Source organism: Perognathus longimembris, chromosome 3, assembly GCF_023159225.1.
Source record: "Perognathus longimembris pacificus isolate PPM17 chromosome 3, ASM2315922v1, whole genome shotgun sequence".
Taxonomy (NCBI): Eukaryota; Metazoa; Chordata; class Mammalia; order Rodentia; family Heteromyidae; genus Perognathus; species Perognathus longimembris.
The window spans coordinates 82,797,557-82,823,614 of NC_063163.1; the positions used below are offsets into that span (position 1 = coordinate 82,797,557).

General features: G+C 51.4%; 1 protein-coding gene across 1 annotated transcript in view; it reads left to right on the forward strand.

Moving 5' to 3' along the window:
* The window catches only part of Ksr2 (kinase suppressor of ras 2), a 199,554-nt gene that overhangs the window by 49,027 nt on the left and 124,469 nt on the right, over positions 1–26,058 (forward strand). The window contains exon 4 of the mRNA XM_048340914.1: positions 15,738–16,245. Coding sequence (XP_048196871.1) covers positions 15,738–16,245 — 508 coding nt within the window. The remainder of the gene's footprint in view (positions 1–15,737; positions 16,246–26,058) is intronic.

Below are 26,058 nucleotides of genomic sequence, written 5' to 3' on the forward strand. Positions count from 1 at the left end.
GGAACAACACTGTCAGGCTGCAGCTGTTCATATCACAGGGTCAGAAGGAAGGGATAGGATCACTCACTCGTCCTTCTGACCTCCCTTCCTCTCCCTTTCTAGTGACGAACTAGTGAAACGATGCTTAAATGTAGTCTCCCACATTCTCCCTTTCTCTCTCTCTTACTCCATTCATCCATCCATCTCCATCTGTTCATCCTTCCTTCTGTCCACCTGTCCATGTACCTATGCATGCATGCTTCCATCCATCTACCCATCCATATATCAAACCATGTATCCACCTACCCACCTACCCATCCACCCATCCATCCATCCACCCACCCATCCGTCTACCTGTCCATCTATCCATCTACCCACCCACCCACCCATCCATCCACCCACCCACCCAGCCAGCCATCCATCCACCCACTCACCCACCCATCCATCCACCCACCCATCCATCCATCCCTCTATCCACCCCTCCGTCCACCCACCCATCTATCCATCCATCCATCACCATCCATCCATCCATCCAACCACACATGTACCCATCCATCCATGTATTCATCTATCTACCCATCCACTCTTCCAGCCATCTTCTTATCCATATATCTTTCCATAGAGAGTGAAAATGGTTGATGTGGAAGTATTCCCTTGTAATTCAGGACAGCTTCACCATAAGGGTGTCCTAGAGGAATTTGGCTATGTGTCTCTTCATTCACCCCCTTAGCTGTCCCCTCATCCATCTCCTACCTAGGCCCTCAGCCCCTCCTCTGCAGTAGATACTTTAAAGACTCAGCGATGCTGGGCCAGGACCCTGCCTGGGTGGATGAAACCATCGAGTGAGGAAGGCAGATACTCCATCCAACAAAGAAACACGACGATGTGAGACTGTGATAAATATTGGGATGGGAGCCATCTTAGCAAAGGAAGTTGGAGAAGGTCTTTCTGAGGAGATAGCATGGATCTGAGGAATGCAGAGGGCTGGGATGTGGAGGAAAGAGTGCTCTAGACCGAGGAGGTTATGTGAAAAGAAGAAGTGTGTTTCTCTTAGGAAATTGGCTGCCTTATCTGGCCAGAACAATGACTAGATCCATGTACCTATCTGTCAGTCATCCATGCACACATTCAGCCATTGCCCTGTCTGCCCAGCCACAGACCCATGTCCTCCCATTCACATGTCAATTATCCATCCACATACAGCCCACGCGTCTGTCTGTCCTTCCACAGACATCCATGAAGACCTCCTGCCCGGCAATAGCAAGGTGAATCCGAGACACATCCCTCCCCCCTTTCTTGGTCTCTTATCAGTGCCTAGAATTGCAGACTGCCCCCTCTTTTGAGGGCCATTCTTCTCTCTCCCCTTCTCAGGAAAAGCATGGTCCTGGAAGTTCTCCTGTCTCTACGGTCACTCATTGGGTCTGTCCCTTCTGTCTTAAACGTCACCTGTCTGAGGTGGGATTGCCCCTCTTCCTCCAGGATTGTCCTCATCTTAGTAAGCGTTGGCACCTTCTCTCTGGTTGGAAGTCATCCTGATGGCAGCCTAGCCCCACGATGCCTCGTGGACCCTGATGATGTTAATTCTGTTTTCAAAATGTGTCTTTCAGCTCCCTTCTTGCCCCTACGACCCTGGCCTCCTCTCTGCTTTCCTTGTTCCATGTTGCCTCCCCCCAAGGCTTTCTGTTTGGAGCCAGAATGAGCTCCTGTTCAAAACACGGCCTCTGTTCCAAGACCTCAGCCCCCCGGCCTCGTCCACCCCTGCTGACCTGGTGGTTTCAGCGCCTTACAGTTTTGTTTACTTCCCGAGCTTTCCTTTGCAGTTCTTGTGTGCTTTCTCATCTCAGGACCCCTATACTCTGGAGCAGGGCACCCCATCCTTTGTCTTCCTCCCTAGCTGTCACCTGCTGAATGTATTATACACTGAACGTATATATTTTGGCTTAAATGCATATTTCGCTGGAAAGTCTTCTTGTCCACGCCTCTCCCCAGCTCCAAATAACACCCCAGGATCCTTTGCTCATTGGATTGGTAGCACATGTCCCCGATTTTCATTCCTTGTTCATTTGTGCATGTTTACTTCCTGTCTGTGTCATCACACTGTAGATTCTTTGAGATGAAAGATGGTGTCCATCTGATTACCATTCTGTCCTGATGGCCCCTCCTCAGATCCCAACTCTCTGGTAACATTTGTTCAAATAAAACAAGAATGTTCCCAGGCATGTTTTTGTCTTTAGGGATATTGTCTGTCCACATAAAAATATACTAGGTAAGAAGTGGAATGAAAATAACTCAGCAACAGTGACGGACATGGCTGGGTAAGCTTGGGCTTCGTGCTGTGGACACACCATTGCACAGACAGGGATACAGAGGCATAAGGGGCCATCTCACTTGTCTGAAAGTCTCCCAGAAAGAGTGGCCAGGGATTTAAGTCTAGTTCTGACTTGTGTCCACATCCTATCTCTTATTCTTGACTCAAAAAGAGTTTTGGTGTAAGAAAATCCCAGTAATCTAATGCAGCTCTTAGAAGTTCTGAGAACTAGAGTTGATAGAGTTGAGTTGCTTTGAGATAGGGAGGTCGACCAGATGTCCCCATGTGAGCTTCTTTCTGGCTTTGGTAGCTTCTAAGAGGTCTTGAAGGCTGGCAGAGTTCACATGATGTTTTATATGGACTCCATCGCTGCCGATCTGAGGATCTGAGCTGAGCCTTTGGACAGGGGAGGGTGGTGGAGGAAGCAGAGTGCCTATGGTGCTGGGAGCGTGTGTGTGTGTGTGTGTGTGTGTGTGTGTGTGTGTGTGTGTGTGTGTGAGAGAGAGAGAGAGAGAGAGAGAGAGAGAGGGACCTTGGCTGCTGCCTCAGGTCTTTCTCTTTCTGTCTATTCCTCCTTGGCCAGGACCTGTAGCCAGAGCTTGCTTTTCAAATTGATTTCCAAGATAACGATCTGATTTAGTGATTTATCTGATTAGGCTTAAATGTATTATTACATACTTAAACATATTCCAGTGAGCTCAGAAAACGAACCACAGGACTGACCTGGGCTATGTTTCCGGGACCCACTGGAGCAAGTTCAAGAGAGGCATAATCTACTTAGAGGAAAACAGAACCAGGCTCTAATCCAATCAGCACCTGGTTAGGCAGAGCACCCCTCACCCCCTGGCCCATGACCTTGTGCTCCCAGACTAGCCTCTGGGGGCCTGGAAGGGGCCCAGGGGGGCTCTGTTCAGGATTTCCAAGATCGCCTTCACTTGCTCCGATGCTCCTCCTCTTCTCCCCCGCTGCCGAGCTGGGCCAGGGGCAGTCTTAGATGCCACTTGTTTATTGTTTTAAAGTTGTATTTATTTTTCTTTGGGACATTAAAATAATTTATAATCTGTAAAAATATTTGGGAAACAGAAAAGTATATATATATACACACATATATATTCCAATCAATTATAATCATGCCTATCTTCACATCTTAATGTGAGCTATTTCACATGAAGTATTTCAGTATTTAAAAGTGCTTTCAAAATCACCCAAGGAAGATACAATTACATTTTAATTATAATAATTTCCAGGCTTCTTCCTCCCCCCCATATCCATTTTTAACAAAAGAGAAATGATATTAAGATTAGATAGCTTGCCTCATACCCTTTTCCCCTTGGCTTCATTTATTTATTTTAGTCATGTTGTTAATTAGTTTTCTGAAAATCACTGGTGACACCTCATTTCTTCCTGCAAATATGGCAGTTTTGTACGACTGTTTAGGGTTCTGTGATGATTTATTTTCTCTTTTCTTCTGTGGTCTCTGGAGGGATTGTTTCTACGTGGATTAACATGTCACCCTCAGGTGGCCCAGGGGGCGCTTGGTGTGGGTAGATTTTCATGTGGTTCCCAGGGTATGTGCTGTACCTAGAAGGTAGGGTTGATGAGTGCGGAAGGTCAGCGACGCTCTGCAGCTCTCCGCTGCCTGATGCGGGCACTTCTCGCGCTGGACGGCTGCCTGGTGCAGACATCTCCCGTCCTGGACGGCTGTGGTGATGAGAGCTTGCTCCACTGCCGCTTTGTCTGGCTTTCCACCCTGAAATGAGCTCACTGGCTGCCATCACCAGGGAATTTCCCAGCATGCCTCCTGTCTACGCCTCCTCCCTTCCCCTCTGTCATCCCCACGGGTCTCATGCTAAATATCCTGTCCTCCGTGTGGGCTGGGCAGACCCAGTCCCTGGCATCCGTGGAGCCGTGGCTTGGTGGGGGAAATGGATGGTCAGCAGTGAATGATGTGACTGTGACCCCAGGGGTTGTAAGCTATAATGGGGGGGGGGGCATTTGCCTTTAGGGGGGATGCTGTGGTCAGCCCAGGCCGCCTTGGAAAGCGGCCTTTCTGGTAGCTTTTGCTTCTTTTTTGTTCTCTCTTCTCTGGACTAATCTTTGTCAGCTTCCCATGGGGTAAGAGTCTGAGCTCCTCTAAGGACTTGCCCTGTACTGGGCAGCCTGCGACGGCATTCATTTCTCCTCCTGCAGCTACAGAACACGCTCGCCAGGTTCATGGGCTGGCCTACATGCACAGATCACCCCAGTAAAACAACCCCAGTGTGTACATTGATCAATTGTGTCTCAGGTGCCAGACTCTGGGTCTGGTGCCCACCATGCATCCTGATGGCCACGACTCATTACTGTGGCCTAACACACTTGATGCTATTCCCAGATTATAGACCAGGGAGTGGAGGCACAGAGGGGCTAACAGCTTGCTCCAGGCCACACAGCCAAGAACAAACCTGAAATCATTGTTGATATCTGTCAACCCCATACTGGCACAAGCAAGGCTGTTTTCCAGGTGAGGAAGCTGCCCAAAGCCAGGTGGGGATATTGTGTTTGGCCTCTCAATGGTTTGACCCTAGAGATCACTCTTTAATCCCAGTGTTGGCCAGCTTTGGCTTTGGGGGGGCACGGTGGACAAGCTGGGAGTTGGGGAGGGCCCTGGCCATGAAGGGAGGAAGGATCTTTCTTTACTCATTGTCCTAGGCCCAGAGCTCCAGCTGGTCTTGTGGGTGGAGGTTTCCAGTAATTAATACCGAGGGCTGCGATTGAGATTCTGAGAGGAGGAGTAGGGATGAGGAGTCCTTTGTTTGTTTATTTTGGTTGCGGGGCTTGAACTCTGGACCTGGGCTCTGTCCCTGAGCTCTTCAGCTCAAGGCTAGCGCTCTACCACTTTAAGGCACAGCACCACTTCCGGTTTTCTGGTGGTTCATTGGAGATGAAAGTCTCAGGGACTTTCCTGCCCAGGCTGGCTTTGTACCACAATCCTCAGATCTCAGCTTCCTGAGTAGCTGGGATTGCAGGTATGAGCCACAGGTGCCTGCTTAGTCCTTTGTTTTGAGACAGTGTCTTACTCTGTAGCCCAGGCTATCCTGGGCTATCCTCCAATTCTGGATCCTCCTCCTTCAGCCTCTCCCTCCCTCCATGGCTGGGATTACAGGTGTGTGCCACCATACCCAACTGGAGTTCCTCTCTTTAGGGAGCAGCGAGCCTGCTGTGGGCCTGTAACTCTAAGCCAAAATGAATATTGACAATAGGAGACATACGAGCCCTGCCAGGCCCCTCCCCCTTCTCTCCATTTATTGAGTCATTAATTAGAACCATCTAATTTCCCATATCGTTTCGTTATGGGAGTGCGGGGGAGGGTGATTGAAAGAGAGAAAGGCAGATCATTATCTCCTGCCACACTCAGAGCCTAATGAAGTTTTGCTAGAATGGTTAGGAAATTCAGATGTGAAGAGACAGCTTATCTTCAGGGACTTCTCATCAGCAAACTTCTTCTGCCAGGGGACAGAAAGGCTGGGCAAGGCCCTCTGTGGCCTGCTGCAACTCCTGTGAGCGAGAGCTACACTTGGTTCAAGTCTGACTTCTAGGATTTTGGACAAGGTGTCTAGTAAAAGGATGTTGGCTCCTCAGCCCAGGCCTCTGAAGTCCTCTGAGCAGCCCTAGGCTTGAACTTGTGCTCTATTGGCATTTAGATCTGACAGGCTTTGGGCAGACCTGCATGCTCCCCTCCTCCCCCTCCTTCACCCCAGCATCCTTGCCTTGTGCCCAAAGCCGGATGTGAGTGAACGGAAATAATGCTGGGTGTATCATCTCAGCCACATCGGAGGTGGAGCTAGGAGGATTGGGGTCTGATTGTGAAACAATCTATAAAGCACTTGGACCCTGGGGGTGATGAACAGTAGCCTTTATGTTTTGCTTATGGATTCTGAGCCCTTGGGAGAAGACACAGAGGCTTGGTTTGATTGGCTCCATCATGGCTGGGGTGTGAATTTTCGTGCATGTGACAGAATAGCAGCAGCATTGCTGAAAACACCAGAAGTGTGGCTTCACCCCCCAGGGGGCGTGGCTTCACCACAGGAGGTGTGGCCTCACCCTCAGGAGGCGTGGCCTCACTCTCAGGAGGTATAGCTTCACCCCCAGGAGAAGGGGCTTCACCCCAGGGGACATGACCTCATTCTCAGGAGGTGTGGCCTCACCTTCAGGAGGCGGGGCTTCACCTCAGGGGGCGTGACCTCATCCTCAGGAGGCGGGGCTCCACTCTCAGGAGGTGTGGCCTAATCCTCAGGGGGTGTGACCTCATCCTCAGGAGGCGGGGCTCCACTCTTGTGTTCAGACTCACTCTGGGTCAGGTAGAGGCCAAGAATTCAGATTTTTGCCCAGCCCTTGGTGTTGCCCAAGCTGCTGGACAGGACTGTGCTTTAGGAAGCCAGATGCCTGAGGTGCCCTTCGCCCAGCTTGCTTCCCTTCCCCCTGGTAGAGCAGAGCAGCAGGATGTTTCTCCTGAAGCAGAAGGGGGGGACATGTCACCCCGTGTTGTCACACAGAGGTGTGGTCACGAGGAGGGGTCTCAGGTAGGTGGGGGCAGGCAGGGCCCGGAGGGCAGAGGTCACCCAGAGCCAGGTTGGGGTGCTATGGGGGAGAACATCCTCAGCCTGCACCGCAACCTCAGCGGTGGGACCCTGACACTTCTGCCACCCAGACGGTCTGACATGAGACCCACACACCATCTGGAAAAAATAAAATAAAACAAAACCCTTCTTTCTTGATGGATTTAGTGAAGACTCGCCAACTTATCAAATTCTGGTGCCTTTTGAGAAACATCCCAGAACACTTCAGTTTTGATTTAACTTAATTTCTGTCACAATCATCATTCTCCTGCATTCATTTATTTTTAGCTTTGTGTTATAAGCTCATTAGTGTTACCGATTTCTTTCTTTCATCCCTGTTTTTCCTTTTTTTTTTTTTTTTTTTCTCGGAGCAACCAAAATAGCACCCTCAAAAGAAAACAAAAAGACCCGCCGACCATCTGGGATGGCTCTGTGGCAAAGCCTTCTTCTCAGAGCAGTGGCCATGTTCCACACGCTGGCGGGAAATGACAGGAGGAGACGTCAGAAGTGGGCAGTTCATTGCCAGGCAGACATCACCTTTGAAATGGAGGGAGGCTTACTCCGTTGTGAGCTGGAGGTTGACAGAAATAGTGTGGAGCCATGCTGAAGGCAGTGGCTCACTCCTGTCATCCCAGCCACTCAGGAGGAGAGGAGAGCAGGAGGATCTCAGTTCCAGACTAACCTAGGCGTAAAGTTAAGGAGAGTCCCCTTCCACCGCCCCCCATCTCAATCAATAAAAATCTGGGGTTGTGGGGGCATGCCTGCCATCCATGCAAGACAGGAAGCATAAACAGGAAGGTTGGGATCCGGCCCAGTCATCAATGCAAGGTTCTACTGGAAAAAAATAGCTAAAGTGAAAAAAAAAGTGTGTGTGTGTGTGTGTGTGTGTGTGTGTGTGGTGTGTGTGGTTGAGTGCCTGTCTAACAAGGGCAAGGCTCTGAGTTCAAACCCTAGTATCTCTAATAAGAAAAAAAGTACAGTACAATGAGAAATAAGAATGATAGTTGGCTAAAGCACTTGAGTACATCTTATCAGAGTGAAAACACTCAGATGAGTTCTTCAGGTTCCGCTGGTCAGCAGTGCCCCGGTGGCAGGTCTTGGGGTGTGGGTGGCCTGGCTGACTGCTTCCTCTGCCTTGTTGTCCCCTCTCTCCTGCTGTTGCTCTGTGGTTTTAAGGTAGGGAGCAGGGGGAGGCTCAGGCTGGCAGGAATTGCGGGCTCCGTTTCCCCTTCTCTTTGTTCTGCAAGCCGGTGGTGGGTGGCAGTGACATCGTCTCCCCGCTCCCCGTCTCCCCTGTCAGCTCTCATCAGGACCCTGCAGCCCCCCTGCGGCAGCGCGGATTTCATCCCCCCAAGAAAAGGAAGTGTCATCCGGGTTGGGCTGGCGGAGCGGGCCCTTGGTAATGGATGGTGACAGGTGCCGGGGACTGCCACGCGGTTCCCAAGGCCCTGCCTGTGCGGGGAGACGGCTGAGCTTCCACCTCACCAAACGCCTAATACCGGCGCTGGGATGTGGCTGAACAGAAATGAGAAACTACTGGCGTGCGCCACCGGTTTGCGAACCTGGAACCTAGGGCCACGGGGATCCGGCCTCCACATCAGTGAGAGGCCAGGGAGCAGCAAATCCACAGAGACAGAAAGAAGATTGCTTGACACCAGAGGTGGGGGCTCGGCAGGGACAGAGGGGGCTGCTCAGCGGGAACCTGGCCTCCTCTCAGGGAGATGGGAGCAGCTGGGCATTGTGGTGAATGCCAGCATGGCTGTGGTGTGTAGCTAAACACATAGGTGCTGGGGGGGGGGGGAGAGGCGTCTCCTGTTGCTTTCACCCATGCCTGCAGCATGGGGTGCTAGGTGAGGCTGAATGACAGACCCCCTCCCCTGAGTTAGGCACCTTTACTCCCACATCCTCTTTGGGAACTGGTTCCAGAACATTCTCTGCTTTTTTTTTTTTTTTTTTTTTTTTGGCAAGTCCTGGGGTTTGGACTCAGGGCCTGGGCGCTGTCCCTGAGCCTCTTTTGCTCTAGACTAGCACTCTACTACCACTTGAGTCTCAGCACCACTTCCAGCTTTTTCTGAGTAGTCTAATGGAGAGAAGAGTCTCAGGGACTTTCCTGCCCAGGCTGGCTTGGAACTGTGATTCTCAGATCTCAGCCTCCTGAGTAGCTGGGATGACAGGTGTGAGCCATCAGTGCCGGCTCCTTTTCATTTTTGTGAGCCATCATTGCCCTAATCACATATTAGATGCTAATCCTTCTGTCCAGCTGCCTCCTGTATCCACTCACCACTGTCTCCCTCTCTTTCTCCCTGTCCCCATGGCCCTCCCGGGATGGGGGGGGGCACTGTTTTGATCTCTAGTTCTGAGACCCTTGATGGCCCTCCTCAGATCTGAGAACCTTTGGGGTTTGGCTGCTTTCCTTTCCATTTCTTCTTCCTCTACCTCTTCCTTTCCCCTCCCTCTTGGTCCTGGGCTGCCCCTCTCACCTCCTCCCATAACCACACTTCACAATAGGAGGTGTTTTACCACTTGAGCCACAGCTCCACTTCCAGGTTTTTGCTAGTTTATTGTAGATGAGGGTCTCTTAGATTGTTTTTCCTGCCCAGGCTGGCTTTGAACCTCCATCATCAGATTTCAGCCTCCTGAGTAGCTGGGAGGATGGGCGTGAGCCACCAGTGCCTAACTCTTAAATAAGTGCTGAGCATGGGGAGGGGTGGAATAGACATCAGAGTCCTTTGGGGAGATCCAGTGGTTATGGGGACTCCAGCCCTGCCACCCCCAGCCAGCAGGTGTCCTCTGGACACCACAGAAGAGCTTCTGGATGCTAAATGGGGTGACCCGCCATCTGGGTTGCACTGCAAGGAGGCCTCCCAGGAGGGAGACCCAGGACGGAGACTTTGAATGCAGTGGGGACAAACTGGCCAACCTCACCCCAAGACAGTCAGCTTTCACCTCATCCCCTCCATCTTGTCCAAACTCTCTTCTCTCTGGCCTTGAACTCCATCCCCCTCCACTGCCTGCTCCCAGTTCTGGGGAGGGGGGGAGGGCAGCCCTCCCTCTCTTCCTCAGGTGGTGCCTGAGGAAGGGGAGCAAATTCCTTCTCTCTCTATCTTCATGCACCACAAATCACCCAGTTATTACCTAACTCTGGGTTCTCTCCGAGAGAGGAGGGAGGGAGGGAAGAAGAAAAACATCATTTTGCCCCAAATTGCTTCAAGAATGGAAATATTGTTTCTTATGAATTAATATTCATTAAACAGATGAAGTAAACACAATGCATAGGCCATTTATCAGCCCAGAGTCAGCCTGCAATGATCAGTCAGATGGCACCAAGAGAAGCAATAATGGAGCCTGTGTGTGTGTGTGTGTGTGTGTGCGCGTGTGCATTTGTATCAGTATTGGGACTTGAACTCAGAGCCTTTTCCCTCAAGACTAGTGCTCTACCACTTGAGCCACAGCTCCACCATTGGTGGGGGTGTTGGTGGCTAAATGGAGATAAGGGTCTCACAGAATTTTCTGTCTGGGCTGGCTTTCAACTGAGATCCTCAGATCGCAGCCTCCTGATAGCTAAGATTACAGGTGTGAGCCACTGGTGCCTGGCTTCTGTTGACATCTTGATGTCAGTCCGGTGAGACTCCCTGTGACGTCTGCTTGCCCGTGGTTAGGGTAAGAAGCAGATGTAGGATTCAGCCACCGACTCACTTCTTTGTCGTAGCAGCCAGGCAGAGGCTCATACGCCTGCCTGCTGTTCCCAGGCTGGGGAGGAGTCAAGCTCCCTGTGTATCTCATGTTAGTGTTTCCAGCCTGAGGACAACTCTGTGGGGTGTGTGTGTGTGTGCGTGTGTGTGTGTGCAAGCCCGAGTGTGTGGCAGTGTGTGTGGTGTGATGCACTCTTGTGCATGCGTGCACACCTGAGTGTGAGTAGAGTGTGGGAGTGTGCCCCTGGCATTTGCCCTTCGAGCGCTGGGGTATTTATAGAGATGACTCACTGCATGAAAATAACTGGTTATTTTTATGATCGAGAGCATCAATCATGAACGCCATCTCCCTCTCTGGAGAAATCTCAGCCAACCAGCAGTGGAGACTGGGAGTCAGGATGAGTCAGCCTGGGGCCAGGAGCAGGGGCAGGACCACGCTCCTAATAATAGTTGCCCGGGTGGGGGGCGCTCTGGTCGCCAGGGGCGCTGGGTGTGCAGGACTGTGCACTGGGTCTGCGCACGAGGCCTCTGCACAGGGGCCCTGTGGGTGCAGGAGGAGGCCCAGGGGGCTCCAGGGCCTGAATCAGCACTTGGCTTTGCATCCTGCAGGGGGCTGGCCAGGTCCTTCTGGAAGCTACACAGCTCCTCTTGAGGGAATGGAGCATGCAGACAGAGAGACAGAGTTTCTGGTCCTTGCTCTGAGTTACGCTGAAATCCTAGCAACAGGGCTCCCAGGCCAGGATTCGCAGTGGGCGTGGCATGTCTCCCCCCCCCCCCCCTCTTTATGTGGCTGTCCCCACATCCTATGCAAATGTCCCCACAGGTCTCTGCTGTCTGGGCTGCCCTGGTGCCTGCTGTGTCCCATGCAATCCTGTCCCCCTCCCTCCCTCTCCTACCATGGGCCAGGGCCACCTTTCCAGAAGGTGCCTCTGCTCAGGGCGGTTTCTTGGCTGAATCCTTCTGCCTGCCTCCTTTCTGCAGACTCTGAGCTCCAGCCAGGCCCGCTCTTGGTTGGTTTGCCATTCACTCCTTCACTCAGTCAGTCACCGTCTGGGGGCCCCCCAGGTGACAGGCGTAGCCCTCTGTGGGAGAACGGAAAGCCGCGCAGACAAAGCTCCCACTTTTCTGGGCTTCACATTCCAGTTGGGGGAGATAGACAATAATAGGAAAGTCTGAGGCTAGGACTCTGTGCTGTGAAGAAAATAGAACCTTGATAGAATCCCAAGTGAGCGGGAGGCTCCTGGAGGAGGGGCATGGCAGTCCCAGAGAAGCAAGCTCCTGAAGGGTCTGGCGGGGAAGAGCTTTCCAAACAGGGACCAGCAGGGGCAGAGGATCTGTGGGGAGTAGGACTGTTGGAAGGATTACAGTACAGTCAGTGTGGCCAGAGGAGAGGCTGTATGGTGGAGGACAGGGGATGGAGGTGGGAAGGATGTGGGCTGGGCTTGGATCAGGGACAGGTGTTCCTATAGGCAGCAAGAAGAAGTTGAGATGTTGAGAGTGGTGGGGAACTGTTGAGGCTTCTGGTAGGAGAGTGAAGCTCTGCAGTATGGTTACAGAAAGCCAGTTGTCCTTGTTGAATGGGTTGTGAAGGAGGGAGGTGGGAGGCCGTCAAGAGCATGCCGTGTATGGCCAGGTGGGAGAGGAGGTGCATGTGGTGCTGGATGGTGCAGTGGCAGCTGGGATGGAGAGAGAAGGCAGATTTGGGAGAGTGTTCAGAGCAGCATGGGTGGGCCTTGCTCTGATGTGGGAAGCAGAGAGATGCATCAAGGCCAGAGGTTTTAGCCTTGGCAGCCGTGTTGAAGGCAGGGTGATGCCACAGGAATTAGCAGGGTGACGTTAGGGGTGGGCCCAGGGGGCTGATGTAAGCAGACACTTTCTTCCAGTTATACCCACTCCCAGACTTGGGAAGATGCCACCAACTCGCAGGAACTCTTATTTTTATTTTTGCCAGTACTGGGGTTTGAACTTAGGCTTGCTAGGCAGTGTCTACCACCGAGCTACGCCCACAATAGGTAAACCACGTCCTCACCGGACCACGCCCCCTACAGTGGACAGCCACGCCCATGCCGACAGAGCCACACCCACTCCAACGGAGCCACGCCCACTGCCTTCACAGTTTTGGGTGCTTACCATAGCCCATAGCCCCATGTGAACAGTTCAAGTTGGGAGCCGCCTCCAACTGCCAGCATCCGCCTGCCAGGTTGGGTTCGCAACCAGGGCTGTGATGCAATTAACTGAGTAATTACATTGCTAACATCTAACACCCATGGTTTTACTTCATCTGTGATGATGATTTTTGGCCCATCCTGGGGCTTGAACTCAGGGTCCTCATACTCTTGCTTGTTTGTTTTTTTTTTTTCTTTCCACTCAACACTGGCTCCTCTACCACTTAAACCATAGCTCCACTGGTGGCCTTTTGCTAGTTAATTGGAGATAAGAGTCTCATGGGTTTTTCTTCCTGCTCTGGCTTCAAATCGCTGGGATGATAGGCGTGAGCCACGGCAGCCTGATGGTTATCATTTTCTTTGCTATGACTACTGCAGATGCATATTTTCAAGTGGTGTCTAAAAGTTCTACTTCTTGCCCACAAGTTATAGGGATCAAACTAACAAGCACTTGGAAATGAGAGGGGGCATTCAGATGCCTGCTCTGAAATTCTAAGCTATACCTTTGCCTGTTTATACAGTTTTAATAGGAAGTGACAAAGAAATCAGACACTTGCCTAGGTTTCCTGAAATTATTTTCCCCCTCGAGAGATGGCTTTTATTTCTCTCGGTCTCTTATCAGAGGAGGCCAAAAGAAAAAAAAGGTGCATCGTGCGAATCCTTTTCATCATGCTGGAGACCTTTCATTTCCGAAGCCCCATTCCTGTCTCTCCGCCCATCTCCAGACTTGAAATAAAATGACTTTGGAGAAACGGGCGACAAGATAGGGAAGAGGACGATTAGCAACCCTGGGAGCGCCTTGTTGCCACACCTTTCCTATTTAAAATGAAAAATTACCTCGTTTTCCCCTCAGACTTTATTAAAAAGAGGATCAAAAGGGAGAGGGGAGGGGTTGAGAGGTTTCTGAAGCTCCCGCCAAGAGGAGGAGTGGAGTCCCTGGCAATTTAGCGGCTGGCAATTTGGGGTAGTGAAATGAGACCCCTTTCCCCCCCCCTCCTCCTTTTGCTTTTTCATCCCCAGACTTCTGCTTTTGAGACGGATGGAAAAGAAGAACACTTCATGGCAAAGGGAATTTGGTGGGGAGGGGCTGGTAAAGATTGGCTTCCATCCTTTTTGATCTTTTTAGACTTTGAAAAGAAACTTTAAGGGAGGCAGGGAAATTAGCCAGGTGGGAGGGGGTGTCAGGGAGAGCTGAACCCTCCGTGTGTGTGTGTGTGTGTGTGTGTGTGTGTGTGTGTGTGTGTGTCCCAGCATGGGTGCAGGCATGAAGGGCCCTGGGCCCTCTAACTCTCACACCGGCACGTGTCCCCCTCACTGTGAGACAGCATGAAACACATGCGGTTGCTTCTTGCTGGAATGTTCCAGGGCTGCTATAAGGCAGCCCCTGTCATTTAATTTTCTCACAGCTCTGGGGCTTGAAATGTGGAGTCAGGGTGTGTGTGCCAGACTGCACCCCTCTCAGGTCTGGGGGAACAGTCTGTTCTGAGCTTCTTTCTCCCTGAGTGTCGTCTGGTGAGGGCTGGTACTCCCTAGCATTCCTTGGCTCATAGCCCCATCCTTTCAATCTCCGCATCCATCTTTATGCAACCTTTCTATGTCTTCTATCTCTCTCTTTCATTCTTGCTAGTTAAGTGCTCTACCACTTGAGCTACCAATACTTTTTTTTTTAAAGTTATTATTATTTTTTAGTACAGTCTTAATATTTATGCCCAGGCTGGTCTGGGCTTTGATCTTCCTCCTCTTCCTATGTGACGAGTGTGTCAGGTGTGCATCACCGTGCCCATCCATTGGTTGAGATGGAGTCTTGCTAACTTTTCCTGGGCCTGGCCTCTAACTATCATCATCCTGACCTCTGCCTCTTGAGTGGCTGGGATTACAATGTAAAGCTACTGTGCCTGGCTCTGTCTTTTCCTCCTTAAGGATCTCACTAAGTAACCCAGGCTGGTCTTGAAATCATGATCTTTCTGTCTCAGACTCTCCAGCTCTGAGACTACAGGTGTGAGCCACTGTGTTCCTCTTATAAAGATACCAGTCATGGTTTACATCAGCAAGGACTCCTTTTCAATAGTGCATTTGCAAGGGTTCAGTGTATCTTTTGGGGGAACACAGTTGAACCCCCAAGAAGGGCTAGGTGAGTTTGGTCTTGGAGGCATGTGAGTAACACCTGGCACAATCTGTATGGCAAGGACTGAGTAATTTTGTGGCCCTGTGTCAGGCAGGAAACAAGATACGTCATGCGTTCCTCTGGTTTAATCCTCTATGGCACCTTGCAGATAGGCGATTTCTCATGTTTTTCCACGAATACTCTGGCAACACCATTCAGTACTAGTCATAAAGCTGGGTGACTTTACGCCTGTTCTTGTCCAAGCCTTGGAGCAACCTGGCCAGAGAGTTCTTCTGTTAGTTACAAATGGAGACACTGAGTCACAGTGAGGAAACACATGAGCCTGATGAAAACCAACCCATCAGCCGAGCTCCTTGCTTGCTGTTGGGTGGGTTGGGACTCCTTTCAGTCCAGGTGGCCTTCCCGGTTGGTGGTGGTGGGGGGAGGAGGAGGAGGAGGAGGAGGGGGGAGGGGGAGGAGGAGGGAGGAGGAGGGAGGAAGGGGAGGGAGAAGGAGGGAGGAGGAGGGAGGAGGAGGGAGGAGGAGGAGGAGGAGGAGGAGGAGGAGAAAGGAGGAGGAAGGAGACCTGCCTTCCCTCCACTGCCGCTTGGCTCTGTCCCCCCCCCCCCCCCCCCGTGTGCCCTGCCGCCTCCCCAGGCCCCATTCCCGGACCCTGGATCCGCACGGTCTGGAGAGCCAGGCTGGCCACGGGTCGTCCATCTGGGCCTCCTCCAACAAGCCCCTCGCCCCTCTGTGCCTCAGTCTCCTCGCCTGTAGGGTTTCCGTGTGTCCATATCATCTAGAGTGCACGTGCCACAGTGTGCCCATGACGCCACAGGCGTATGATGTGAGGGACACACCACTCACGCGAGTCCTCCCGTTTCCATGCAGGCGGGAACCTCTCCAAGCAAGACTGGACGATCCAGTGGCCCACCCCGGAGCCCGGGCCCGGCAAGGAGGACAGCCCGCTGTGCGCGGCGGAGCCCGCGGCCCGCGCCCGAGCCCCGCACCCGTCCCCGGGCCCCCGCGCGCCGCCGGCCCGCTGCGCCCCGCACTTGTGCCACCCCGGGCCCGGGGCGCAGGGGGACCCCCGGACCCACGGGGACCGGCTGTCCGTGGACCGCCCCGCGCCCCTGGAGTCGGGGCCCCGCTCCCTGCCGCCCTCGCCCCGGCAGCGGCACCACGCGGCGCGCACCCCGCCGCGGACCCCCAACATCGTGACGGTGACCCCGCCTGGCACGCCGCCCGCCCGCAGGAAGAACAAGCTGAAGCCCCCCGGAACCCCGCCGCCCTCCTCCCGCAAGCTGATCCACCTGATCCCCGGGTTCACCGCGCTGCATCGCAGCAAGTCCCACGAGTTCCAGCTGGGCCAGCGCCCGGACGAGGCCCACACCCCCAAGTGAGTTCCGGGGGACCCCACGCCCCCAAGTGAGTGTGGGGGACTCAACATCCCCAAGTGAGTGCGGGGGGGGGACCCAACATCCCCAAGTGAGTTCCAGGGGAATCCCCCAGGCCCCAAGTGAGTACAGGGGTGTGTCTGGGGACCCCCCCACAGTGTCATGTCAGTGCTGGGAGACCCCACCATACCAGAGAGCTGGCGGTCATTGGGAACCCTCTGTCCCTAAATGAGTACCTGGAGGACATTGCCTGGGGACCCCCATATCTCAAATGAGGGGGGGAGGCTTGTCTCGGGACTCCCACCCCCTCAGGTGAATGCTTGGGGACCCCACAGTCTCCCAGTGAGGGTGGAGGTAAGCACTGCTGGGGAGAGGGGGGGAGAAGGAGGGAGGGCCCATGAGGAGATGTTCTAATCGCTGGGCTGACCTCAGCTCACTTTGACTTGGTCTCTGCTGCTCCCAGATCTGCCAGGAAGTAGCCTTGGGGCCTTGGCCTTGACCTCGCTGAGTCTTAGCGTTCTCTCTGCGGGCTGGGTGGTTGGAGTACATTTCCATCTTTAAATTGGAGGTTATGACCCATTGGTGGGGTGATGGGACATTTGAATACACTGTGACCAGCATTTCCAAAAGGAAATAGAACTTAGAGTGGAATCTATTAGAATGTATGGCAGATGCTGGCAGTGTTGTTTCATGAAGCTTGTTCCCGTGTGTATGTATATATAATCCATGCATTTATACACACATGGTTTTGTTTTGCTCTGAGAATTCTCACTCCAGACATCTTTGATTCCAGAGTGAACCTCATCGGGGAGTGGGTGAGAAGGTGTGAGAGGCCAAGCCTGTGTCTGCCTGGTGGAAGGCAGCCACAGAGTTCTAGAACATTTGGGTTCCCCCCTCTCCCTCTCCCTCTCCCTCTCCCTCTCCCTCTCCCTCTCCCTCTCCCTCTCCCTCTCCCTCTCCCTCTCCCTCTCTCTCCCCCTCTCCCCTCCCTCCCCTCCCCCTCCCTCCCTCCCTCCCCCCTACCCCCCCCCCTCTCTCGTTTGGCAACTTTGCAGCCCTGCCAAACAGTCAAGCAGTGTGTGCTGCTAACTGGCGGCCTCTGGTCGCCTCTCATTTCTTCCTTCGTGGAGGTTCAAGAAAGAGTGTCTCTGAAAGCAGGACCAGCTGTTTCAGAGCTGTTTACGCTTGTCATCTTTGGAGCACCAAGCACCCTGGGAGGTCTTGGGTTGGCAGAAGGCTGCTTGAAAGATCTTTTATCCTTGGCTTTTTCAGACACAAGTGTGTCTATCTGATGTTTTCTCTTTTTTGTTGTTATTGTTGTTTGTTTTTAATCGTGTGCCTGGTAGCCTCTGTTGGGCCTCTTCAGGATGAGCTGCACCAGAAATGAGAAGTTATTAGCAAGGGCTCAGCTGGGCACCTGGTAGTCAAGGAATGCTGCCATGATTGTAACCAAACCCATGCCCACACATTTCTGTACAATGTTCCCGAAAGATCTATTGTCTTCTTTCCCTTTCCTTTTCTCTATACTTTTTTCACTTGGATTAAAGTATATGGCTTTATTTCTCTGTCATTATTATAAAAGGTGTGCACACATACAAGGGGAGAAAGGCTCTTTCACGTTCTTAGAGATTAATTCTCAGTAAACATGCAGGTTTAAACCACTCAGGGGCTATTATCAACACGGCGGGGGGGAGTATATATTGGTTTTCATACTTTCTTTTCTTTCTTGCCTTTTTTTCTGGTTCTTGGGTTAAACTCAGGGCCCCATGCTCTTGCTTGGCTTTTTTTGATCATGGGTGACATGCTACCACTTGAGCTACGCCTCCACTTGTTTTTTTTTTTTTTTTTTCCTGAATTCCAACTATGATTCTCAGATCTCAGCCTCCTGAGCAGCTGGGGTTACCAGCTACCAGCACCTGCCTGGTTCTTGCATTTTCGATGCACACTTCACGCATACACATACAGCCCAATAGCATTGAAGTCCTTCTTGAGGGGACAAAAATTGATTCTTGGATATGATGTTAAAATGATTTTTATACTCATTAGTGGTTCCCCCAAGGGCCATAGTACATAAACAGATACACAGCACATCTGTGGCACTACATTTAAAAAATAATCGATTTTGTTTACTTTGTATATTAATCATTGTCTTCATATAATGTATTTCTGGAGTCCAGTGTGATGATTCAACACGTCCATGTAATGTACCACTTATGTATGCAATTTGCACACTGTCAAGTCTGAAGAGCTTGCTTCTTTACCTTCTTAAGCGTTAACATTGTGCTTCACTCAGAAGACTGAGATCTGAGGATCTAGGTTTGAAGCCTCGTTGGGCAGGGAAGACAGTAAGACTCTTTTCTTCAATTAACCACCAAAAATCCAGAAATGGAGCTATGGTTCACTCAAGTGGTAGAGCACCAACCTTAAGCACAAATGCTCAGAGACAGTACCCAGGCTCTGAGTTTAAGTCCCAGGACCCGGGACACACACACACACACACACACACACACACACACACACACACACACACAGTTTTTGATCCACACATTCAAAGTAGCCATCATTTTGCAGGAAAACGTGGTGTTAAAATTGGAAGAGGATCCTAAAGAGATTCAAGTGGAAAGAGTTCGAGACATTGACATAGACCTGTGTGTGGAAATCTCTCCAACATTTCTCATCAGCCTTCTTAGGAGTTACTGTGGCTTCGTGGCCCAGTGCTCTGCATAATCACCACGGATTCCCTATAGTCAGGGGCAAGGGAGGGGGCGAGGAAGCAGAGTGGGAGAGGGAGGAGGAGTGGCAGAGGTCTTGACTCTCTTGACTCACATCCAGGGCCATTGTCAGGAAACCCTAAACATTCTTATGTGGGCAGTGATTTGCACTTTTTTCTATTTGACCTTCTTCTGTTAGTCTGTCAGGACGCTGATGACCTGTCCCCTCCCCCTCCTATTGTTTTGCCACAGCATGTGGAGAGGTACCGGGTGGGAAACCAAATCGTTTTTAATGCATTAGAAAGCTCAGAATTAAAAACAAATTCTCTTGTAAATTATTTTTTTTATTTCCACATCCTTTTTTTAAGAGGTAATTTTCAGCTACACGTTTTAACTAGAGAAATAACTCCTAGTACATCTTTATTTGGCAAATACAAGCTATATAAAATGTAAGCAATAAAAGGAGAATTCCCCCCTTCCCTTTGCTATAGTGAGCTACTCTAATTACACTTCTATTAATACGTCCATATGAATCCCTGCCTGCATCTAATCAGGTCTTCATGTGCATGCATGATTAGTGTTCTCTCTCTCTCTCTCTCTCTCTCTCTCTCTTTGTTGTTTCTGTCTGTCTCTCTTCTCTTTTTCATTGGTGGTACTAAGGTTTGAACTCAGGAGCAGGGGCTCACACTTTGTAGGTAAGTGCTAAACCACTTGAGCCACATCCATCATTCTTTTTTTTTTTTTTTTCAGATAAGGTCTCATGATTTTGTACAGACTGGTCAGGGCCTAGATCCTCCTATTTACACTTTCCATGTAGCTGAGATTACAGGCAAAACCCACCACCCCTAGCTTATTGGTTGAGGTGTGTGATCTTGTTTTTGAACCTCACTCTCTATACCCCATTAAATTCAGACTTGTGTTCATGGCCTGGGATATACCATTTGTAGTTGGGAAGTGAACAGCTGTCTGGAAAAGTGTCAATCAGTCATCAGCCAATCCACCATCCATCCATCCATCAATCAAAATTGGCCAGCTCAGTTAATCCGATTCCCATCCTTCCCCCGAAGTCCCTAATTGTGTGGACTAGAGCTTAGGGTGGGGTTTAAGATGCTTGAGAGAGGACGTGCAGGTAGGGTTGGAAAGGTTGGGACCGGAGTGTTGTCTTTAAGCTGTTGAGGATAATCTTTAGCTAGTGGCATTTCAGTGTGCTGTGTAGTTTTGCAGGGTGTGGTGCCAGCCCTGACTGAGATTCCTCCTACGATGGAGACAGAAGACACAGGCTTTCCCGAGGGGCTCCTTTGGGCCAGTAGATTTATGCCTTCTTTTTATCTTCCTTCCTGGTAATCGGGTTGGGCATATGCTCCTCTGCTTTCTCTCAGCTCTGCCACAGGCAGGCGCCAGGCTTCTGGGAGGGGGGTTGTCACTTGCTTGCCAAATTAAATATCCCAAATCTACCACTCTGGAGGGTGGTACCATCGCTGGGGAAGACAGAGAAGGCACTGGTCCATATCTGGATAATTGATCTATTTGATAGGATTTGAGATGAACCTTTTAGGGTGATGAATGGGAGATGTAAAAAAAAAAATTCCTTGCAGGGCCAACTTCTGCACCAAGCTGGAGCCACAGCTGCCTGGCTCTGAGATTTCAGATCATGGTGGGCGGCGTGGGGGCATCCGTGTGGGGTGGAAGAGTCACTTTGAGGCAGGCAGGACAATTCTTTTGGACAAACTGAGGGCCCTAGAAATGTGCAAAATAGGGAATGTGATGGAGAAGCCATTAAAAGTGAAGTCTGTGGCCTCTAGACACAAGTAACTGCAACCCAGGGTATGTTAAACATGGCACAAGTGAGCTCCCCACTGGGTCAGAGGCCAGTCTCAGGGCCTCCTTCGAGGGAAATGGGGCTCCACTAGGCGCTGTGCACACTGCCTTCCAGGGAAGGGTTTGGGAGTAGGGACTGACTGGTTCATGTGTGCAGGAACCACTTAGTTTGTGTCCCAGCAGGGCTCTGGAGAGTGATGACCCGTTTCTCAAAACTTCGAGGGGAGCAGAGGAGAAATGAGCAGAATAAACCAGTCCTGTGATGGGCAGCATAGTACAGAGCCCGGGTGACCCTGGAAGCAACGGCAGGACCTGCGGCCAGCTTAGCCTTGCACACCCTGGACCCTAATTTTTAAGTGCAGCACTACTTGGCTCTTGATGGCTGATCTGGGAACAGTACCCCAGAGGCATTTGGGGGCCTGTGTTCATGGGATGCGTAACTGCGTGGGCCCTTTCAGCTCTGTTCATTCCTGACAAATGATGTGGGTGTATGGTCTCCTGACTGAGGTGTCCATATATTCACACATTTGCTCAGTCTTTCACATAGCAAATTGAGGTTTCGGTGCCCATTAATGTCCAAGATTTGTGTAAGAGCCCTGGGGCATAGCGTTTCAAACACACATTAGAACAGGTGTACAAAACCCCCAGTCCTTTTCTTAAGGGACTTGGGGTCTAGAAGAGGCAGATTGAAAATACCAGGTATAATTCAGTTTAAAGGAAAAAAGGCTGGCACTGAGGTAGCCCAGGTGAAGAAACCTAAGACATGTTAGGAAGGCCAGGAACAGTTTCCTGAAGGAAGCATTGTCTCAGATGGCTGAGGAAAATGAACGGGCAAAGCATCAATACATCCGCCTGTGGCCAGTGCAGCCACCTGTTCTCTGCTGTTTTTCCTCCACTCCGCTGCTATAAGCAAAAGCAGCCATAGTAGTATGCAGACGGGCGTCCATGGCTGTGTTCCAGTAAAACTTTATTTGCACACATAAGCTGTGGGCTGGACTTGGCCTGTGTGCCGAAGTTTGCCAGCCCACACAAGAGTGCATAGAAGGAGACCATGTAAAGAGAGGGAGATATTTCCAGGTGGGCCATGAATACCGGAAGCTGAAATTTGCTGCATGGGGAGCTAAGCAGGAGTTCCTGGGAGCTCAGGTTATCCTGAGGCCAGTAGGGAACCTTCTAGAAGGATCTTACGGTGAAGGCCGTGATTCATCATGAGTCCCTTTAGCCATGGTGCATTTTGGCCTCAGTACTCAGTCCGGCTGCTTGGAGTCCTTCTTCCATTCCTCTTTTCCATGAATTCCAGCAGGTGTGCCCCCTGCCTCCCCGGGGCACAGCAGAGTGACACAGCTGGGCGGAAGTCAATGGGCGACGCTGCCATCTGCTCCCAGAGGCTGATGGCAGGACAGGGAGCCCCAGACCATCTTCTGGCACCAGTCACCCCGTGTGCGTCACCCCCTGCTGCCAGACAGTGGCTCCCCGTGGACCCCGTCCAGGCTATGCCTTGAAATGAACGTGGCCGGGAGCCGTCTGGTCGCTAGCTAAGCGCTCGCCATCACTCCTCCCGTTTCCTTAGACTGGAAGGATTTATTAACTTGAATTAATAGAGGAAGAATAAAAACCTTAACAACTTCACAGGCCTCCAGCTGGGGCCGCCTTTCCACCATGGCCAGGCTCCCGGAAGCTGCCAGGGAAACAGGCCAGCTTAGTTTTCTACATTGCCGTTCACGGTGATTGTCGCATCTTCCTTCCGGTCTTTGGTGGTGTTTGTGGACTGTGTTCTGTACATTGGGGTGGTGGCTGTTCTGTGTCCATCCCCTGAGTCTCAGGTGCAGGTGTTGGGATGATTAATCAGCCATGTGTCCCCCCCCCCCCCCCCCGCGCCGGCTGGGATGTGTTTGGCATCTCATGAGACCTGAGGTGCCAGCAGCTTTGACTTCACTTCCTGAAGTATGCAGACTTCAGGTAGTTCTAGAAACCATGTTCTTTGCCCCCAAAGGTACAGTCGTACTCCCTCCCCCCCGTCCCCCGTTGCAGTACTGGGGTTTGAACACAGGGCCTTGTACTTGCTTAGGCAAGTAAGTATCTACCCCTCGGGTCATGCCCCTAGTTCTGTTTCTTTATTTTTTTTTTAAAGTTAGCTTTTCAAATAGGATATCAACTTTATGTCTGGGCTGGCCTGGGCTGTGATTGTCCTATGTACTCTTCCCCTATTGCTAGGGTGATGGTGCACACTGCTGTGCCCAGCTTTTGTCGGCTGACCTGAGGTCTTATAAACTTTTCTGCCCAGGTTGGCCAGAAAATACAATCCTCCTCCCAATCTCAGCCTCCTGAGTATCTGGGATTACAGATCCCCTCCGGGCCTTTCACTTCTCTGCTTAACATCATGGGGTACACAGCTGAAGGCTCAGTGAATGTTTGGTGAATGAATGAATGAATGAACAAGTGAATGAATGAGGCAGTGCTTTTCTCAGTCCCTCCGTACCAGAAGCCCATTTCTAGTCTTTTCCTTGGTACGAAGCCAGCGCAAGGAGGGACCTCATGGCCACTTCCTTTCTCGCCTCCATCTTACTGGGCAGAGGACATGGCAGCCAGCAGCCAGAGCCAAAGGGAACCATCTTTATCTTCCTTTCCCCCAAATCTCAGTGTTGTTCTGACCTGCAGTTCAGAGACTGAACTTTCCTAACATGCTGTTGTCTAGGCAACCGATGTTTACGGTGCCATGGCAAGCCTGGCCCTGGGCGTGAATCCCTGGAGCTGCAGAAGTGAATGTCTTAGGGTTGGGGGCACACTTGCAGGTCAAGGGGTTCCAGGCACCCTTCACCTCCGGTACTGGGCCTTGACTTCAGGGCTTTGCACTCTTGTTTGACTTTTTCACTCAAGGCTGATACTCCACCTTTTGAGTTTTACAGCGTCACTTCTGGCTTTATTGCTGGTGTACTAGAAGTAAAGAGCCTCCTGGGCTTTCCTGCCCGGGCTTGGCTTTGCATCACTGTCTCCTGAGTAGCTAGGATCATAGATGTGAGCCACTGGTGCCCAACTCACGAAAGGAAATGTGTATTTCTTAGGTACCAGCTCCTGCCATGCCTGCATTTTCTCCCATGAGGAAGTTAGCACCTTAAAAAGTCCAGGAAGAGAGCAGTCTGGGTGCCTGGACTTGACCATCAGAGGCTGTGGCGCTCATGCCTTTGGGCTCTGCACATTTGTTGTGGCCGCTTGCCTTGGGCCAGAGGCAGCATGGAAGACTGGAGACCGCCACCTCCCAGCTTCCCCTTGTGCATCTGCAGCTTGCTCGGTGTAGGCCCCCAGCGTCACGTGAAATGACCACTGAGTGCCGTGGGGCAGGGAGCCGTGCCAGAGCTCTTCTCCATGCCTGGCGGCGCTTCCGGCGCTGGTGGATCTCAGGGGCTGCGTGGCCAGGCAAACCATCCTGAGTTCTCAGTTGTCCACTTAGGTTTTTCAAGACACAGTGTGAGGAGGCTAGAGGCTTGCTGGACACCTTCGGGGCCATTCAGAAGTTAATGTTCCATTCCAACTTATAACGGACAGCAGCTGGGATGTCTACCTAGGCCAATTTGCTGGGAGCAGCCCTGGAAACTTGGCCTCTGGTGAAGAATTTCTGTGTTTACTTAGGCATGGCAAGCACAAGTGGAACAAATTGACAGACCTGGCGCATGGTAGAGCTAAGTGGCAGGTGTCTTGGCCTATCTGCCCTTTTCTCTAGTGACTCTCGCTCCTTTTTCCTTATCAATGATAAAGAGGAAGGTGCATCCCAATTTTCCTTTCTCTTCTATGCCTTGCTTTATACAACTTTAAAAACGGAGCCTTTAAAAACCGGGCTTACTGGTGCACACATGTAATCTGAGCTACTTGGGCGGTGGAGACAGGAGGATCACAGTTCAAGGCCAACCCAGACAAACGTGAACAAAATTCTATCTCAGAAAACAAAAACGCCAAGCTGGGTGTGGTGGTACATGCCTGTCAAAATCCCAACTACTGGAGAGGCAGAGGTAAGAGGATTAGAGGATCACTGTCTGAGGCGAGCCTGGACAAAAAGCAGAAGGCCCTCTCTGAAAAACAAACAGTAAAAGCAACAGGTTTTGGCATGTGGCTCAAGTGGTAGAGTGTTTGTGTAGCAAGTCTTGGAATTGATTTCCCAGCACTGAAAAAGTTATAGGTAAGCACAGTTTTTATACGATAAAAACCTACACGTGTGTGTGTGTGTGTGTGTGTGTGTGTGTGTATGAGTGTGTGTGTGACTGAAAACAGCCAGAGAGAAAGGCCCTGGATGAGAACAGTCAGTGCCTGCCATGAGAACATCCTGTCTCAACAGGTGGCTTAGGCCTTAGCCCCACTTTGTCTCTGGCTCTGTGGACATCTTCAAGCCCTGCCCCCCCTCCCCCAGTCCCCAGTCTCCAGTCCCCAGTCTTCCTGGAATGAGCAGGTGCGGGTCTTGTTCTTCTTACCTAATGAATGAGTCATCCATGGGTCAGGCGAACACTTGCACACAGCCTGGGAGAGGGGAACAGGGTTGGGGGATGGAAAATGTCCCTTTGCTGGGTCTGTTTTGAGCATCTGGGTGCTCACTCTGGTCCTGTCTTGGCATTGCTGACCCCTCACCCCACCCCCAGTGATGGTTTGATTCGGGCCTTAGAGCATCCAGTGGCCCAGGATTGCGTGAGAGTGAGGGTCGGGGCAGGCTGTTGTTTTGCTGATGATCCAGAGAGATCCTTCTTGTTCGGTAGCCACCGCCAGCAGCAGCAGCAGCAGCCGCAGCCATCCGAAGCCACGTGACCTCCCAGAACAGAACCAGAGCATTCAGTTGCACATGGCACGGCCACTCAAGACGGGTAGTTGTTGCATTGGCAGGTGGTAGACAGCCGTGGCATGAGGTCGCACATTTTCAGACAGCTTGAGTTGGGCACGGGTGGCTCACACTTAAAACCCTAGCCAGTTGAGAGGCTGAGAGTGAACGGGGATCGCAGTTCCAGACCAGCCTGGGTAGAGATGTTTGCCAGACTCCATGTCAGTGGAAGAAGCTGGGCTTGGCATCTTGCACTTGACATCCCATCCAGACCGGGAAGCCTGAATTCAGCAGGTGCATAAAAGGTCCAGGTGTGCACCCTAGCTCAAAAATAGGCAGTGCAAACAAGGCCTGGGGGGTGTAGCTTAGTGGGAGAGTGCCTATCCAGCCAGTGTGAGGCCCGAGTTCAAATCTCAGTGATGTCAAAAGAAAAAAAAAGATAACTTCTATCTAAAATACTCATATAAGTATTTTTAGGTTAAATTTGA